Below are 17,416 nucleotides of genomic sequence, written 5' to 3'. Positions count from 1 at the left end.
GTGTGTTGGTTCGTAATATATCCGGATGGCAATGTTACGAGCTTCTTAGCCAAGCGCACAGCATCTATATAAAGATAAAAAAATCAAAGTTAAATCCTTTTGCGATATTATTTTTATATAATAGTGATGACGCAATGGTTCGATTCGATGTGTTTCTGCTCTCCATTGGAGATGGTAACAAAATTTAAGAAAAATAACAGCATTGCATTGTAAAGACCAACAAGGCATACAAAGGTATCGTCTTTGTGACAACAACTACAATAATCTTTATTGTCAAAAAATTGGCAATTTGTCATTTGGTTTACAACGTTTAAAATTTAAAATACAATACAGAGATAGATAGGTAGACAAACGTATATTGATAAAATGATAACATATAAGCATCAAAATGATAAATGATATAAATATCTAAATGAAGATGGCGTTACATAACAGTTTGGAAAACCCATATATAACTCTTACTTACACACAAACACACACACACACCCACCCGTATATCCCTACACACAAGCGCGCACATGCACACGCACACACACAAACATAGCCTTACACACACGCATACATACAAAAACACACAGAGGCAGGAGCATAAAAGCTTAAAAAAAATTTGAGGTATAACATTGATAGTAATGGTCTTCTATACTGTATTCTAAAAGTTTGTCCAGTATTGATGTTTAATTTTTCTCAAACGCATTTTACACGTTTTCTGTAGTTTAGATGAGTTTCTTGCCCAATTTTCTGCCATTTTGTTGTCTTGAAGAATGAAAACAACTCATATAGTCGTGCCATGTGGTAAAGTAGATAAGATAGTATTTTGACTTTTAAATCAAACTGTGCTCATCCAGAGTGTTGTTTTAAGCACAAAACATACTTTGTGCGTAAACGATCAAAATGCTCCGCACAAAATGGCACTAAATAATACGCATATTGCAAGTTCAAATGTGACATAAACATTAGATAAGAGATTGAGTGAAATCAAATAGAAACACTACGCATGAACTGGCACGAAATAATTTGCATATTGCAAACTCAAATGTAACATATGCCCTTCAAAAATAAATGGTGCATTCAAATGTGACACAGGGCCTTCAATCGTGAATGGTGCATTCAAATGTGACACAGGGCCTTCAATCGTGAATGGTGCATTCAAATGTAACACGTGGCCTTCAATCGTGAATGGTGCATTCAAATGTGACACAGGGCCTTCAATCGTGAATGGTGCATTCAAATGTGACACAGGGCCTTCAATCGTGAATGGTGCATTCAACTGTGACACGTGGGCCTTCAATCGTGAATGGTGCATTCAAATGTAACACAGGGCCTTCAATGGTAAATGGTGCCATCAAATGTAACACAGGGCCTTCAATCGTGAATGGTGCATTCAAATGTGACACGTGGCCTTCAATCGTGAATGGTGCATTCAAATGTGACACAGGGCCTTCAATCGTGAATGGTGCATTCAAATGTGACACAGGGCCTTCAATCGTGAATGGTGCATTCAAATGTAACACAGGGCCTTCAATGGTAAATGGTGCCATCAAATGTAACACAGGGCCTTCAATCGTGAATGGTGCATTCAAATGTGACACAGGGCCTTCAAAAATAAATGGTACCATCAAATGTAACACAGGGCCTTCAATAGTAGAGGGTGCATTCAAATCTGACACATGGCCTTCAATAATAAATGGTGCATTCAAATGTAACACAGGGCCTTCAATGTAAATGGTGCGTTCAAATGTAACACAGGGCCTTCAATAATAAATGGTGCATTCAAATGTAACACAGGGCCTTCAATAAGAAATGTGCATTCAAATGTATCAGCAAATTCAAATGTACTCTTTACTGTCTTAAGAATTGCTTCGTCTCTAGACGCAGCAAAAATTAAATCAACCCAAAGAATATGAAACTATACATGAAATGATTGAAGTTTGAAAATTATTTGAAAATTTAAGAAATGGTTAATTCAATTATGCCAATCATTTTGCGCAATTGTGAATTGAATGGCGGCAAAAGAGGGACATAATAAAATTGCAAAATGTAAATTTAGCAGCTCTTTCAAAATTATAACAACGCAAAGGACAATGATAGACGTGAAGTCAAAATACAGATTCAACATTGTATAGGTTTGTTTTTTGTTTGTTTTTTGTTTTGTTTGTTTTTGTTTTAAGAGAGAGAGAGAGAGAGAGAGAGAGAGAGAGAGAACGTGTGTGTGTGTATTAATTAACTGTGAGGAAAAGAGAAATTGGACAAGTCTATTTCAAAGGGGACAAAGATTGTTAAAAAGTCGAATTATCAACTGATGAGTAAGACAAACTGCTAGACCTGTCAAAATGTACACCTCTATGACGTCACACAATGAAAATATATTTTTTTAAAGCAAGACAGGTGGGTCTTCAGACTTTCGCGGCAGATGCCAAATCGAATTTGGTCAGGTGGAAGTCCGGCCATCTGGCAGCCATGTCTCCCTGACGTCACATTGCGTGGCAAACGATGGGGGGTGGGGGGGGGGGGTGGCAGTCTCCTCTTCTCACTCATTGAATCGCAAATTGGGTTGATGTTTTGTGATATTACGTGAAAAGTACTTGCCATATTCCTTTGTAATTTGAAACATAAATAGATGAAATGTGCATAGATATATAACCTATTTCACGACAAAATCTCTTATCGTGATAGTTTTAGAAATATTTCGCTCAAAAGGCCAATTATCTGTTTTTAACGATTTTTAGTAATCCCACGAGTTGTGCCGTTGTTACATAGTTGTGACATAATCTAAAATGACCTCTTTAATAATTGTGCGCCAAATTTCAAACATATTTATTGATAAAAACCTTCGTAATGAATTTTTTAAAATAACATATACGAAACGGCCCCGTCCCATATTTTGTCACGAATTTGGGCTCTTCGCGAGCGAAATCGAGGCTCAAGGATTTGCGTTAGAACGTCATTGCTAAATAACGGCAATGATAAATACATAAATATAATATAAGTAAATAATGTGGTAAAGTAAAACTTTGTAATAGGTATAGTGTAATAATATTGATGCAGTAAGAATAGTTACATAGCATAAATTTCAAGGGGCGTACATATTATATAATTGTAAAGATATAGATATCTAGTAAAGGGTATATTGATGTCAACATAAAGGAAAATAAATTTAGTAAGAAGCTAAGAATTATATACAGTATATAATATTGTAAATTGACAGAGAAAAATTACATAGTATAAATTATATGGTAAAATAGATTAAAGTAATTGTAAAGATGTAGTAAGTGATTTTATATTACTTGATGTTTCATTTTTTCCATTTGAGCCCTCTTAGCATAGCATACGCTTGATCCGGAAAACCAATTTATAGTAGAAGTAGAAACCTCATGGATGAAAAATGTACAAGACTGAAAGTGCACGCACTTGGTTGTTGGTTGTTTTTTTTAAGGGTTTTACGGCGCATGCAACACGTTAAGGTCATATCAGCGCCAGTAAAAAGGAAGAAAATGAGATAGTAAAAAGTTCTAGACTTACAATTAAAGCACTCAGGAAAAAGTAAGACAAAAGGGAATTGGTTCAACGAGGGAACAGATGTAGATTCTAAGAACAAACCATCAAAGTACAGAGTTTGAGATCTCCTAAAAGTCTCAACCAGACACAAGCACAGGTCCCCACTAAGAGGGATGCGCTCATATGTTTACAAATTATAACTAATATGTAAACAAAACATGATACAGTGCAAAGCACAGAGATGATTTACAAGGTAAAAAAAATATCATCTCCCTAAACTAACTATACATTTCACTGTTTCTCTCTCAGCCAGGGTATCCGGCCAGGGTCAGGACAAAACCAAATAATCTCATTCCAAGAAAAAGGCATAAAGCATGTTGGAAAGGGGGATAGAAGACATAGTAAGTACCTTCCTGCCCACTATGGGAGGTCAGGAACCACCCAGGCACGCCCTTGTAACCAGCAGAATTGATTACCGTAATTCTCTACTTTCTTGTCTGCCAAAGTCAACATTGACGATGAACATTCATAAAACTTCCAAGCAAAGCTGCTAGAATCATCACTAGGAGAACTACTAGGGAAAATGTTACCCCTGCTTTGAAACTGCTACATCGAGATGAGAGTTGAGTTCAAGATGGCCTATATGATTTTCAAATGTATTCATGGCTTAGCATCACATGACCGCTCCTCACAACACACCACTTTTTGAAAGAAAAAAGTCCCCAAAAAAATTCTCGGAACGTGCATTTAACTTTGAGGCCCCATCAATCTGAAATTCTTTCTCGGTCTTTACCAGAAGCGTTCATACTAGTGAGTGCTTCACGTCTAAAGATAGAATTTACCAGAAGCGTTCATACTATTGAATGCCTCGAGTCTAAAGATAGAATATTTTAGTTAAACTGTCTGTTAAAGTCTCAAAAGTTAACATTTAGTTTTCTTAAAATAATCATATCATTTATGTCATGTAAATCACCACTGATCTACGTGAGGCAGAGATTCGCGCCATAGAAATTGTATTTATTCATTTGCACGCAACTCGCGATAAGATTTGAGACTAATGTTTAGAATCATTATATTGTAAAAGATTTGATACCCAGATGTGTACATATTTACTCTTGGACACTTGGAACTTAGTCCAAATATATACTCAGAGAGTCTACATTTGACGCTATAGTTTTGAATTTAGGCATGTCGAATGATAATCGTTGGTGACTCGGTGTGTTTGCCCAGTCATCAATTGCCCAGCTCAGAAAGTTACACGGATTGTTGCAGTCTTTAGGGTGCCACCAACCATTGCCAACATGAGAAGCACAGTTGATGGTTGAGTTTTCATCGTTGTCTTTGTCCCATGTAGAGAAGGACACGTGTTCAACAACACCCATACAGTTACCCACTCTGAAGTCACTTGGGGAATCTTTGAGATAATTGGTATCAGAATAGACAAATGAGAATGAATAGTCACTTGCCTCATCACCAACAACAAAGTTAGTATGATATCGATATTCTACAGCAGAGTTGGAGAAAAGGAGGACGAACACCATAGTGTCATAACCTGAGATAGTGCTTAAAACATGCCACGTTTTGAGACCAATCCAATACTCATCATCGTCTTCAAATCCATCCTCATATTGCCTCCAAGTGCGATTAAAGTTTAACCCACCTTTGTTAATCAGAACTCCAATTGCAGAGTAGTCATTATCTAAAGTGGCACAATGTATTATATGCAAATTGCCATCTTGGTTTGGGTCGACTAACAATCGATAACTACCACCAGGATAACCAGCAAGCGGTAAATCGCTACATTTCTCATGTACTTTTTCACACCTATCCCCAAACGTATGAAACTCACAGTCACATGACAGTGTAGTGACATTCCAAACTCCATAAACACATTTCCTAGCGTAGAATTCGTGGTTTGGAGATGGCTTGGAACAAACGGGAATGGCAGGGCAATCATCATGAATAAAACATTTTCTTTCATGTGTTATGAAGCTGGCACCAATACAAGAGGTGTGTTTCCCGCATTCATCCAAACAACGCAACAATGGAGTTTTAGACTCCTCTCTCGAGCACCCTTCAGTAATCCTTTGATCAACATCGCAGATAGACGTCATATCAAACCTTGATAGTGGACTAAAATGGAGTGACCAGCACCTTATCATAAACAACGAAATCAAAAAGAGGGCTGACCTAAACTGCATGTTTCCAATGTTATTCTAGCACTGTAATCCAGAAGTTCGAGATGGATTCTCTTATCACCAATAACAGACAGGAGGCTCTGTTAAATATATATCAAATGTTTGCTAACGTGTCAACTAACGGTGCTTTCGTTGAAGCGGCATTGCGCAGACACGTTGACGATTTTGATTGGCTAATGGATTTTCCTTAACAGAGGAAAATTGTATGTTACTCGTTCGATACCTGTCTTTTCTTGATTGTTTGGACGTCGTGTTTTTGCTCTCCTCGCATCATGTTCATCTATGAGAGATAAACCAAAATGAATAATAGCTTTTTGTGTTAAATCCCGAGATCTTTCTCATTTTCGACGATCGATTCGAGGAGAGCATGATATCGTGGACATGTCATTTTTGCTTCATTTACGTCAGCTGAAAATAGTTTTTAATGAAACTCTTTTGATCAACAGTTATTCTTTGAAAACATTCAGGGATAACATTGAGTATGAAATGAGATTTTCTTTTGCCCTCGTTTCACTGATGTTTTTGTTTTGTTTTGTTTTGTTTTTTTTGTTTTTTTTTTTTGTTTTTAAGGGTCTTACGGCGCTTGTAACACATTAAGGTCATATCAGCGCCAGTAAAAAGGAAGAAAATGGGATAGTAAAAAGTTCTAGAATTACAATTAAAGCACAAAAGAAAAGGTGAGACAAAGGGGAATTGGTTCAAATAGGAAACAGATGTAGATTCCAAGAACTCACCGTCCAAGTACTTAGTTTGAGATCACCTAAAAGTCTCATCCAGACACAAGCACGTGTCCCAACTAAGAGGAATACACTCGAATGTTTACCAATCATATAATATAATATGTAAACTAAACATAACACAATGCATAACAGAGAGATGATTTACAAGGAAAAAAATATAATCTCCCAAACTATAACTATGCATTCGACTGTTTCCCTCTCAGCCAAGGAACTCCGGCAAGGACCAGGACAAAACTATGTAATCTCATTCCAAGACAATGGCAGGAAACAATTGGAAAACGGGTATGGGGGGATAGAAGACACAGCATGTACCTCCCTGCCCACTATGGGAGGTCAGGATCCCCACCCAACGTTTCACTTACAAAATGTGATGATTGATATTGGCTGTACACATTGGCAGGTAAACCTGCCTGTATAGACAGATACAATGATGGGGCTCGATTTAATATTGTTGAAATGGAGAATATTTTGCGTAGGTTTTGAGAGTATTTCCATTTCAGCAATGGGACCATAACAATTTGGGTTATCAGACCTGCAAATGATAACACGTTGATTGATATATCAGATTATGGTTTGTTTTTGTTTTTAAGGGTTTTACGGCGCTTGCAACACATTTAGGTTATATCAGCGCCAGTAAAAAGGAAGAAAATGGGACAGTAAAAAGTTCTAGAATTACAATTAAAGCACTCAAGAGAAAGTAAGACAAAGGGAAACTGGGAACAAATAGGGATTAGATTTAAATTCCAAGAGCATACCACCAATGTGCTTAGTTTGAGATCACCTATAAGTCTTATCCGGACACAAGCACAAAATCCAACAAAGAGGAACACACTCAAATACTTACATTATACATTTAAAATAACACATACAATAATACATAACAGAGAGATGATTTACAAGGAAAAAAATGTCATCTCCCAAAACAAAAACTATGCATTTGACTGTTTCCCTCCCAGCCAGGACTCCGACTAGGGCCAGGAAAAAACCAAGTAATCTCCTTTCAAGACAAAGATAGAAAGCATGTTGGAAAACAGATATTAGGGGATAGAAGACACAGTATGTACCTCCCTGCCCGCTATGGGAGGTCAGGATCCCCACCCAAAGATTATGGTTTAAACATTCCAGAATAAAACGGACAATGAATGTCGTTGTTTTTTGAAAGCACAGTATATGCAATGTTATCCAAATATTGTCGGGTATCGGAATCTATTGACCAGAGACCATTACAAATTACAAAATCTTGGCAGCCTCAATCTATCTATCGGTATTTAAGTGGTCAAGGAAACTATACAATTTTATTGTCGGGTTATTGGTTGTACTGACATTTTCAGTCCAGTGTTAATGATCCGTCATGGCGTTTACACTGTGTTGTCGGTTGTGGTCATTACAGACAAATCGACAGGCCCCCTCTTTGTATCATTTCTATTTTATTGATCGATGTGATGTGATCGGGTCCCATATGCTACTGCAGTATTCTAAAACAGATCTTACAAATACACTCTTGTGGGACATGATGATAAGTTCCGACGTAGAAAGCTAAGGATGTTGTTGGCTTTGTTGCATATCTTTTCAATATGTGGGTTCCATATCAACTTGTGGTCTATTGTTATCCGAGGTAACCAGCCTTTGTTGCAGTTTCACGTTTTCATAGTGGATTGTGTAGTCAATGTCAATTATCCTCTTTTTATTGGTTATTCGGATGACTTGACTTTATTTGGGATGGAACTTCATTTTCCACTCGCCTCCCATTCTTGTAAGTTTGCGAGGTCCTGTTGTAGAATGACTCCATCTTCTCCGATTTTTTTTGTCGATATAATAGACTGTCATCCTCAAAACACCGATTCTTTGAGCCTGTGGATGTTCGTTCTGGCATATCGTTGATATAAACAAGAAAAAGTAATGGTCCGAGTACTGTCCCTTGTGGAGCTCCTTGTAGCACTTGCATTGGTGACGATATTTTGTTTTCAACCATCACTTTCTCTGTGCGGCATGTGATAAATGATTTAACCCATGAATATAAATTGCCTGAAATCCCATAGTGATTGAGTTTTTCTCATTAGTCTTTTGTGATATACGTTGTCGAATGCCTTTCTAAAATCGAACAGGATAGCCTCGGTTTAGCAATCTAAATTTAAGGTTTTTACGAAGCCGGTGCAGATTGTAATTAATTGTGATTCGCATGACCGATATCGCCGATAATCATGTTGCACGTCATTTAGAGTCTTGTTTGTTCGAAGTGCTTCATGGTGTTGCTGTGAATTATATGTTCTAGTAGTAAGCATGATATTGACTTAAGAGGCGCAGGTCTGTAGTTTTCTGGGTTCATCCTTTCTCCCGAAAGCCATATCGCACGTCATTTAGAGTCTTGTTTATTCGAAGTGCTTCGAAGTTCGGACTGTAATTTTTATCTAGTATAACTTAGTTGTCTTTCTTTGATTTCAAAACACTTTTATATTATGATTCTTGCCCTTTTTACTTTAACACCAATTTTCTCCATCTTGTTCATTCCACCGTGATACTAGGTTAATACAGTGGCTTACCATTAGATCTTAGAGGCCCCATGACATCGTTGAATTGGGATGATCTCTATTATCTTTCTATGTACTCGAGTCATTGGTCACATGACAAAATGTGCTCAAAGTGATTCACATGGTGAAAAGTGTTCACAGCTTTTGAATATTTAACATCACAAAAGTTCATATTTCTTCAGCTTGACACATGTGTTTACAACTGTCATAAACAAAGCAGAGTATTAACATGTATTAAGAAATATCCAATCGTTTAACAGCAACAAATCATGTGACCGATAACTCGGTTGGACAAAATCCTAAATATAGGTCTCTCCCATTGAGCATCATGAGAAACGGAATGTTGTTTTCAACGAGACACATTTACAAGTTGGAGCAATATGTCGTAATCGTAATTGTTTGTCGACACAAAATTTCGAGTTTTTTTGTCTGGGTCCTTCAGCACCATTTGGCCCATGGATGCTGAGTTTATCCCGGGTTCTATAGCGTGAAAGGGAAAATAACAAAAGCTTGCTATCCTCTGGATAGGACGCTAGTCTATCGCAAAGTGCAGAGTTGATTGTATAAAAAACGTTCGGGGCCGAAAAATAATAAGGCATAGTGCAGGTTACTGTACTGTGCAAGTCCGTAAACGGGTGACCAAAATATCATTGCATAAAGAAGGAAAATATATGCAATGTCCGTCTGATCAAAAAAGAGATCAATAAAATCATAATACAGAGAAGGCAAATCTGTTACTATGTATAAGTCCCAATATAGTATAACACAGAGAAGGCCGAAATTGTGTTATACAGGCCGGTTCAGTAACAAACTAAACATAACACAGGAGACCAAACACTGTGTTATAGAAATATCAAAGGCTGGTCGGTTCGGTGACGAATTAACAGGCGACGTATGCCGTAATATCACATCTCCATAAAACAGTGTGATAATAAAAAGGTGCCCGTTAAAAATTGAGTCGGTCAAATCTCTATCCAGATCCAAAACGATAGTGCTAAGTCTTGTACGTAAAACAAGTTTGAGTAGCACGGTTGTTCTCAATATCTCAATATTTGTTGGGCCGTGATAGGTACAGAGTGAAGAAATATCCACACTACACATCTTCACGAAAAGTCAGAGCAACGCTGCTACAAGATTACAGAGGAGCAAACCCGAGACGACTACAAGACAATATTTGTTTGTATGCATTGTATTGTCTTTACATGTTATTGAATAGGTACGTTTTGATTGTCAAAACCTCTTTATTTTATTTTTGACATTTTCTTAATTGTTTAAAATAAAATTATAATTTAATTTAATCAGCAGAATTGTTTAATAATTTAAAACTATACTTTGTGGGGACCTTTTGTAATATAATTAGTCCAATTGTGGTTGAAAATATCTTTATATTTCAAAGTCATAAAACCAGTGACAAAACCCACTACCCTACTATTACGACAACTCCGCCTGGCCTAGAGAGGGTCGCGTTGCTATTGTCTTCTACTAGGGGCAGGGGGGGGGGCGGCTGTATAACGTTTTAAAGTCATATTGTGCACTTCCGGATAGAAGCATGAAGAATTGCACCCCGGGTGTCCTGAGAATGCTGAATTCAAAAATCGAGGGAACCAACTTGTATCTCTGGTGGTTCCATTCAAAAATTGAATTTCAAAAAATGGCCGCCATGAATAATCGGATTTGCCATTAATTAGAATATTCTGGCACTTTTCTACTCGCTTCATTTATTTTTATTTTGTTAATATATACATTCTTTATTTTGTATTTTGTTTATCGTCTTGACTGTTGATCAATGGTAAACTAGGTAACAGTGCGGCTATGTGGTCTTGTGGTATGACACTCGCTTTCGGATCGGAAGGTCTTGGATTCGAGCGCATAGTTGAGTCCTTGGAAAAGGCTCTTTACTCACATACTCTTGCCGTACTCAGGTGTAAAATGAGTACCTGGCGTCAACAGCGTTGTCTCTGTCGGAAAAAAATACAATATCTTCTAACAGGCGTCATGTTTCGTTCTAAATGTTAAGTGTTGCTGTTGGTCAGGGGCCCCCGTAAAGCGCTTTGAGCACGTTTGGTGGATATTGCGCTATATAAAAAAAGCTCAAAGCTCAAGCTCAAACTTAAAACATGTCGTCATTGGTTTCTGAAGATGAAATTTAACCTCATCGATTCTTTACACTATTCAGGCCTCTAACAGCAATGATTGTGAAACCAGGGAGCTATCACTGGTGTAAGATAACAATCTGAGCGATTGTGAATGAAAGGTGCCTGACAAGGGAAAAAATCTGACAATCACGTCACGTCCTACATGTTAAATCTTGCTGTTGTTGTTGGATCCCTTTCATACACACTTGTTCAGATCTTTAACAGCATTGATTATATTTTACCCATTGTCTAAGACTGAAAAGAAATTTTCATGTCGTATGTGACACAATCACATCCCACGACCTATCACTTACCACAAAAACACGTCTGGCAAAATGCTACATTTGGTCAACACTACTTTAGGGATGTGAAACATGGTCTCCTACAAAGACACTAGAAAAGAAACTCAGAGCATTTGAGATGTGGACCTATAGAAGAATTGCCAGGGTATCCTGGAAGGAAAAGAAAACAAATCACCAAGTACTCCAAACTTTAGGAATAACATCAACAACGATCATTTCAACTATTAGAAAGAGGATAACCCGATATGTCGGCCACATCAGAAGGCACGACTCACTACAGAAGACCATTGCAGAGGGAAAAATAGAAGGCAAGCGTGGTCGAGGACGAAGAAGGACAAGCTGGCTTGGAAATGTCGCAGCGAACGTAGGAAGCCCCATAAATCAATGTGAGAAACTCGCAGATGAAAGAGAGAGCTGGCGAACCATGATCTCCAACGTCGTGTCCGACATGGAACATCGGTAAAGGTAAAGGTATGTGACACAATGCACAATAGAGACCCCACGAATTTTTCATATTACTAGGCTGGTCTATATTACCTCCAAAAAAATCAATGATTGGAGCATCGAATTTTCTTTCAGAACATGTCGAATATCGATAGATTGTATTGTGAAGAAACGGCCAACTACCGAAGTCCTATTGATATAAAGAAATTGGAGAAAACAGCCTTTTCAAGTCGAACACAATCCTGCTCTCAGCAAACATGTTTATCATTACGTAGCAATGACTATGAAAAATGTTTTTTTCTCTTTTTGAGGAAAATATTTGTCTGAAATCAAAGCCCTATCTCCACTGAGTAAACATGTTTTTGAATTTTGAAAATCCATTCATAAAAAAACAAGTTATGCAGTTTCAAATGTGTCATTTATTTGGATGACCTGCATAGAGGAAAAAAACGCCAAAATATGGGACGCTTTTTCGGCATTTTTTTCGACCATTGTTGTATCTTGCGTAATAAGTGGATTAAAAGATTGAAATTTGGCAATTTTATGGCAAATTTGATAGAGAATATGATGAAAACATTAGAAGAGTTCTAACTTATTTAATTATAGAGCTGGATGGTATATAACACAGAGAGAGAGAGAGAGAGAGAGAGAGAGAGAGAGAGAGAGAGAAATTAGTATAACACACACACAGAAATATATTAAGAAATGAGTATATCACACACACACACATGCAGAGAGAGAGAGAGAGAGAGAGGGGGGAGATTGCGTACATAACGAAAGAAATATAGAAGGAAAAGAGAAATTGGACAAGAGGACAAAGGTTACTGATGGAACGTGACTTGGAACACAATAATTAAACCCATGCTGAGATGGTAGATTATATTGCAATAGAAAACTTTTAACATTATAAGTTCTTAAATTCTGGTAAATTAAACAGTCAAAATGTCAGCTGTTTATTGAACCCAAACGCAATGGCAGACGATAAACACCCCTCTGCTAGTGAGACAGCGGAGACATTTTGACTAGTCATGAACTTGAAAACGAGGTCAACAAATCAGAAAGCGCTTTGCCACGATCCGCTCAGCCACTCAGTTTGGTGCAAAATCGTTTTGAACTTGTGATCCGGGCTGTAGGGGGGGCAAAATGGCTTTGTCTTTTACGAATGAAGAGCAAATTAGGATGGTGTTTTGTAAAATACGGGAAAAGTACTCGTCATATTCATATGAAATTTTACAGCCAAAAAGATGAAATGTTCATGTATTACCTTGTCAGCGACAAAACCTACACGCCTGGTAGTTTTAGAAATATTTTACTCCAAAGAATAAAAATATATTTTTAACGGTCTTCTGGGCTCTAATTCATGGAGCGGGACTACGACGATAGTCCAAGACTAAATCCCTAGTCTCAGACTAAAAGGCGTTGTAAACTATTCATGAAGCCGGACCACGCGAAGTCTTAGACTAAACGAGGGACTAAAACGGGTGATATTTACACCCGCGATTTAGCAGGTGTAAATATCGTAGTCTGGGACTAAATTTCAAAATCATAATATGTGCTATACGCTGATGGAAGTATTTGTACAGCGATTAGAACGAGGCTACCCGACATTTTTTTATTTTATTTTGATTGATTAATTGATTTATTTATTTTTATTTTTTTTGGTTTTGTTTCATTTTATTTTATTTTCTCGAAGATTCGACAATCTCACATACATTCATCTTGTCCATTCCAAACACTGTCCAAGGAGACATACTGTTTCATAGCAACTTACTACTACTACTACTACTACTACTACTACTACTACTACTACTACTACTACTACTACCACTACTACTACTATCACTACTATCAACTACTACTACTACTACTACTACTACTACTACTACTACTACTACTACAATAACTACTACAACTACTATCACTACTATCAACTAACTATACTACTACTATACTACTATCTACTACTACTAACTACTATTACATACTACTAACACTACTACTATCTATCTACTACTACTAACAACTAACAACTACTACTACTACTACTACTACTACTACTACTACTACTACTACTATACTACTACTACTACTACTACTACTACTACTACTACTACATAACTACTACTACTACACTACTATACTAACTACTACTACTCACTACTAACAACTAACTACTACATACTACTACTACTACTACTATACTACTACTACTACTACTACTACTACCTACTACTACTAACTACTCACTACTTACTACTACTACTACTACTACTATACTACTACTACTACTACTACACTACTAACTATACTACACTACTAACTACTACTACTATACTACTATACTACTACAACTACTATACTAACTACTATATACTATACTATACTACTACTACTACTATCACTACTACTACTACTACTACTACTACTACTACTACTACTACTACTACTACTACTATCTACTACTACATACTACTACTACTACACTACTATAACTACACTATACTACTACTACTACTACTACTACTACTACTATTCTACTAACTAACTACTATACTATACTACACTACTACTACTACTACAACAACTACTACTATCTACTACTAACTATACACATACTACATACTACTATACTACTACTACTACTACTATCTACTACTAACTACTAACTACTACTACTACTCACTACTACTATACTACACTACTACTCTACTACTACTACAACTACTATTACTATACTACTACTACTACTACTACTATACTACTACTACTACTACACTACTACTATTACTATCACTACTATACAACTACTACTACTACTACACTACTATCCTACTATAACTACTCACTACTACTACTACTACTTACTACTACTACTACTCTACTATCTACTACTACTACTACTACTACTACTACTACTAATACTATAATACTACTACACACTTACTACTACTTACACAACTACTAACTACTACATACTAACTACTACTACTACTACTACTACTTACTACTACTACTACTACACTACTACTACTACTACAAACTACTACTACTACTTCTACTACTACAATCACTACAATCACTACTACTACTACTATCACTACTACTACTACTACTACTACTACTACTATCTATATACTACTAACTACTTACTACTAATACTAACACTACTACTACTACTATCTACTACTAACTAACTAACATACTACTACTACTATACTACTACATAACTACTACTCACTAATACTATACTACTACTACTACTACTACTTACTACTTACTACTACTACTACTTCTTACTTAACTACAACACATACTACTACTATACTACTACTATACTACTACTTACAAACTACTACATACTACTACTATACAACTACTACTACTACTACTACTACTACTATACTACTACTATACTATCATACAATCACTACTACATACTACTACACTACTATCACTATCTACTACTACTTCTACTACTACTACTACTATACTACTAACTACTACTACTTACAACAACAACAACTACTACTTACTACTACTACTACTACTACTACTACTACTTACTACTACTACTACTACTACTACTATACTACTATCTACTATACTACTACTACTACTTCTATACTACTATACATAACTACTACTACTTTACTACAACAACAACAAACTACTAGCTGCTGTACTACTACTACTACTACTACTACTACTACTACTACCTACTACTACTACTACTACTACTACTACTACTACTACTACTACTACACTACTATCACTACTACACTACTACTATACTTCTATACTACTACAACTACTACTACTACTACTACTACTACTACTACTATACTACTAACTACTACTACTACTACTACTACTACTACTACTCTACTACTATACATACTACCTACTACTACTATCACTACTACATACTACTATACTACTTACTACTACTACTACTATACTACTACTACTACTACTACAACTACTACTACTACTACTAATACATACTACTACTATACAACTACTACACACTACTACTACATACTATCATACTACTACTACTACTACTATATACTATACTACTACTACTACTACTACTACTACAATAAACTACTACTATACTATCAACTATCAACTACTACTATACTACTTCTATACTACAACTACTACTACTAATACTAACTACTATACTACTATTACAACAACTACTACTACTACTACTACATACTACTACTACTAAACTACTACTATACTATTATACTACTACTACTACTACTACTACTACTACTACTACTACTACTACTACTAACTACTATACAACTACTACTACATACTACTTCTACTACTACAACAACAAAAACTACTACTGCTGCTGCTACTACTACACTACTATACTACTACTACTACTAACTACTACTACTATACTACTATACTACTACTACTACTACTACTAACGACTACTATCAATACTATCAACTACTACTACTATTACTTCTGGTACTACAACTACTACTACTACTACTACTACTACTACTACTACTACTACTACTACTACTACTACTACTACTACTACTACTACTACGACTACTATTACATTTCTATTATGTTTTTTATCGTCCATTATTTTCTAGAAATTTCACGTCTCTCATTGGCCTTATCATTTCTATCACACCACGCTAACGATTCGTTCACACTCCAACCATCGTTGAGTACAGACGATGCAATTTATACTGCATTTCATCTTATTTGTTTTCAACGTGTATTTGTTTATTGTTGTGCCGACGAAGAGTTTGTACCCGAAACGCCCATTGTCTGTATTGTTTCCATCGATTCCTCTCCATCATCACTCTTTCTTTAGTATTTTCGGGACCCCATGCTTCAGGCAGCGCCCACCGCTCTCTACTTAGAACAATGCTACACCGTGGATAAGAATCATTTAAGTGCCATCGATATTTATATTTACTAAAAACATTACACACACACACACACATTCTCAAACAATTTTACACCCCTAAACTTCTCTCACACTATTTTTATTTATGGGGCAAAAAAAAAAAAAAAAAAAAAAAAACAAAAGAAAAAAAACCGATCAAAACAAACACGAAGAAGAAATAGATATGATTTCTGTGTTACTTCGTATGACGCATGCGCAGCTGGAAAAGCAACACATTTCTATGACGTTTTGTGATACGTTTCCGAGGAAGCCCCAGTTAAAAATAGATTGACCTCTGTAGTCTGAGACTTCGTAAGCGTAGTCAGAGACTTGATAGTCAGGGACGAAGTCTGACTCCATGAATAGCTTACTTTCCGTAGTCTCGGACTTCCCAAAGTCTTAGACTACAAAGTCTCAGACGGCTATATTCTGAGACTACCATAGTCTCGGTCCATGAATCAGAGCCCTGGTAATCGCACGGGTTAGTCGCTTGACATAATCTGAAATGACCTTTTTTCTAACTGTCTGCCAACTTTCAGTCATATTCATCGATAAACAGCGTCGTAATTAATTTTTTTTAAATAGCATATACGAAACCGCTTCGTCCCATATTTTGCCGCGAATTTGGGCACTTCGTGAGCGAA

General features: G+C 36.4%; 1 protein-coding gene across 1 annotated transcript; it reads right to left on the bottom strand.

The window, feature by feature from the left end:
* Positions 1-240: 240 nt before the first annotated feature.
* Positions 241-5,672, bottom strand: LOC144956891 (fibrinogen-like protein 1). Its single transcript, XM_078887699.1, has one exon. The coding sequence runs from the start codon at positions 5,655-5,657 to the stop codon at positions 4,626-4,628; it is 1,032 nt and encodes a 343-aa protein (XP_078743825.1). The 5' UTR covers positions 5,658-5,672; the 3' UTR covers positions 241-4,625.
* Positions 5,673-17,416: the final 11,744 nt, after the last annotated feature.

This window comes from Berghia stephanieae, chromosome 11, assembly GCF_034508935.2.
Source record: "Berghia stephanieae isolate SIO BIC M18660-M18661 chromosome 11, UCSD_Bste_1.3, whole genome shotgun sequence".
NCBI lineage: Eukaryota > Metazoa > Mollusca > Gastropoda > Nudibranchia > Aeolidiidae > Berghia > Berghia stephanieae.
This window is presented reverse-complemented; position numbering and strand designations above follow the sequence as displayed.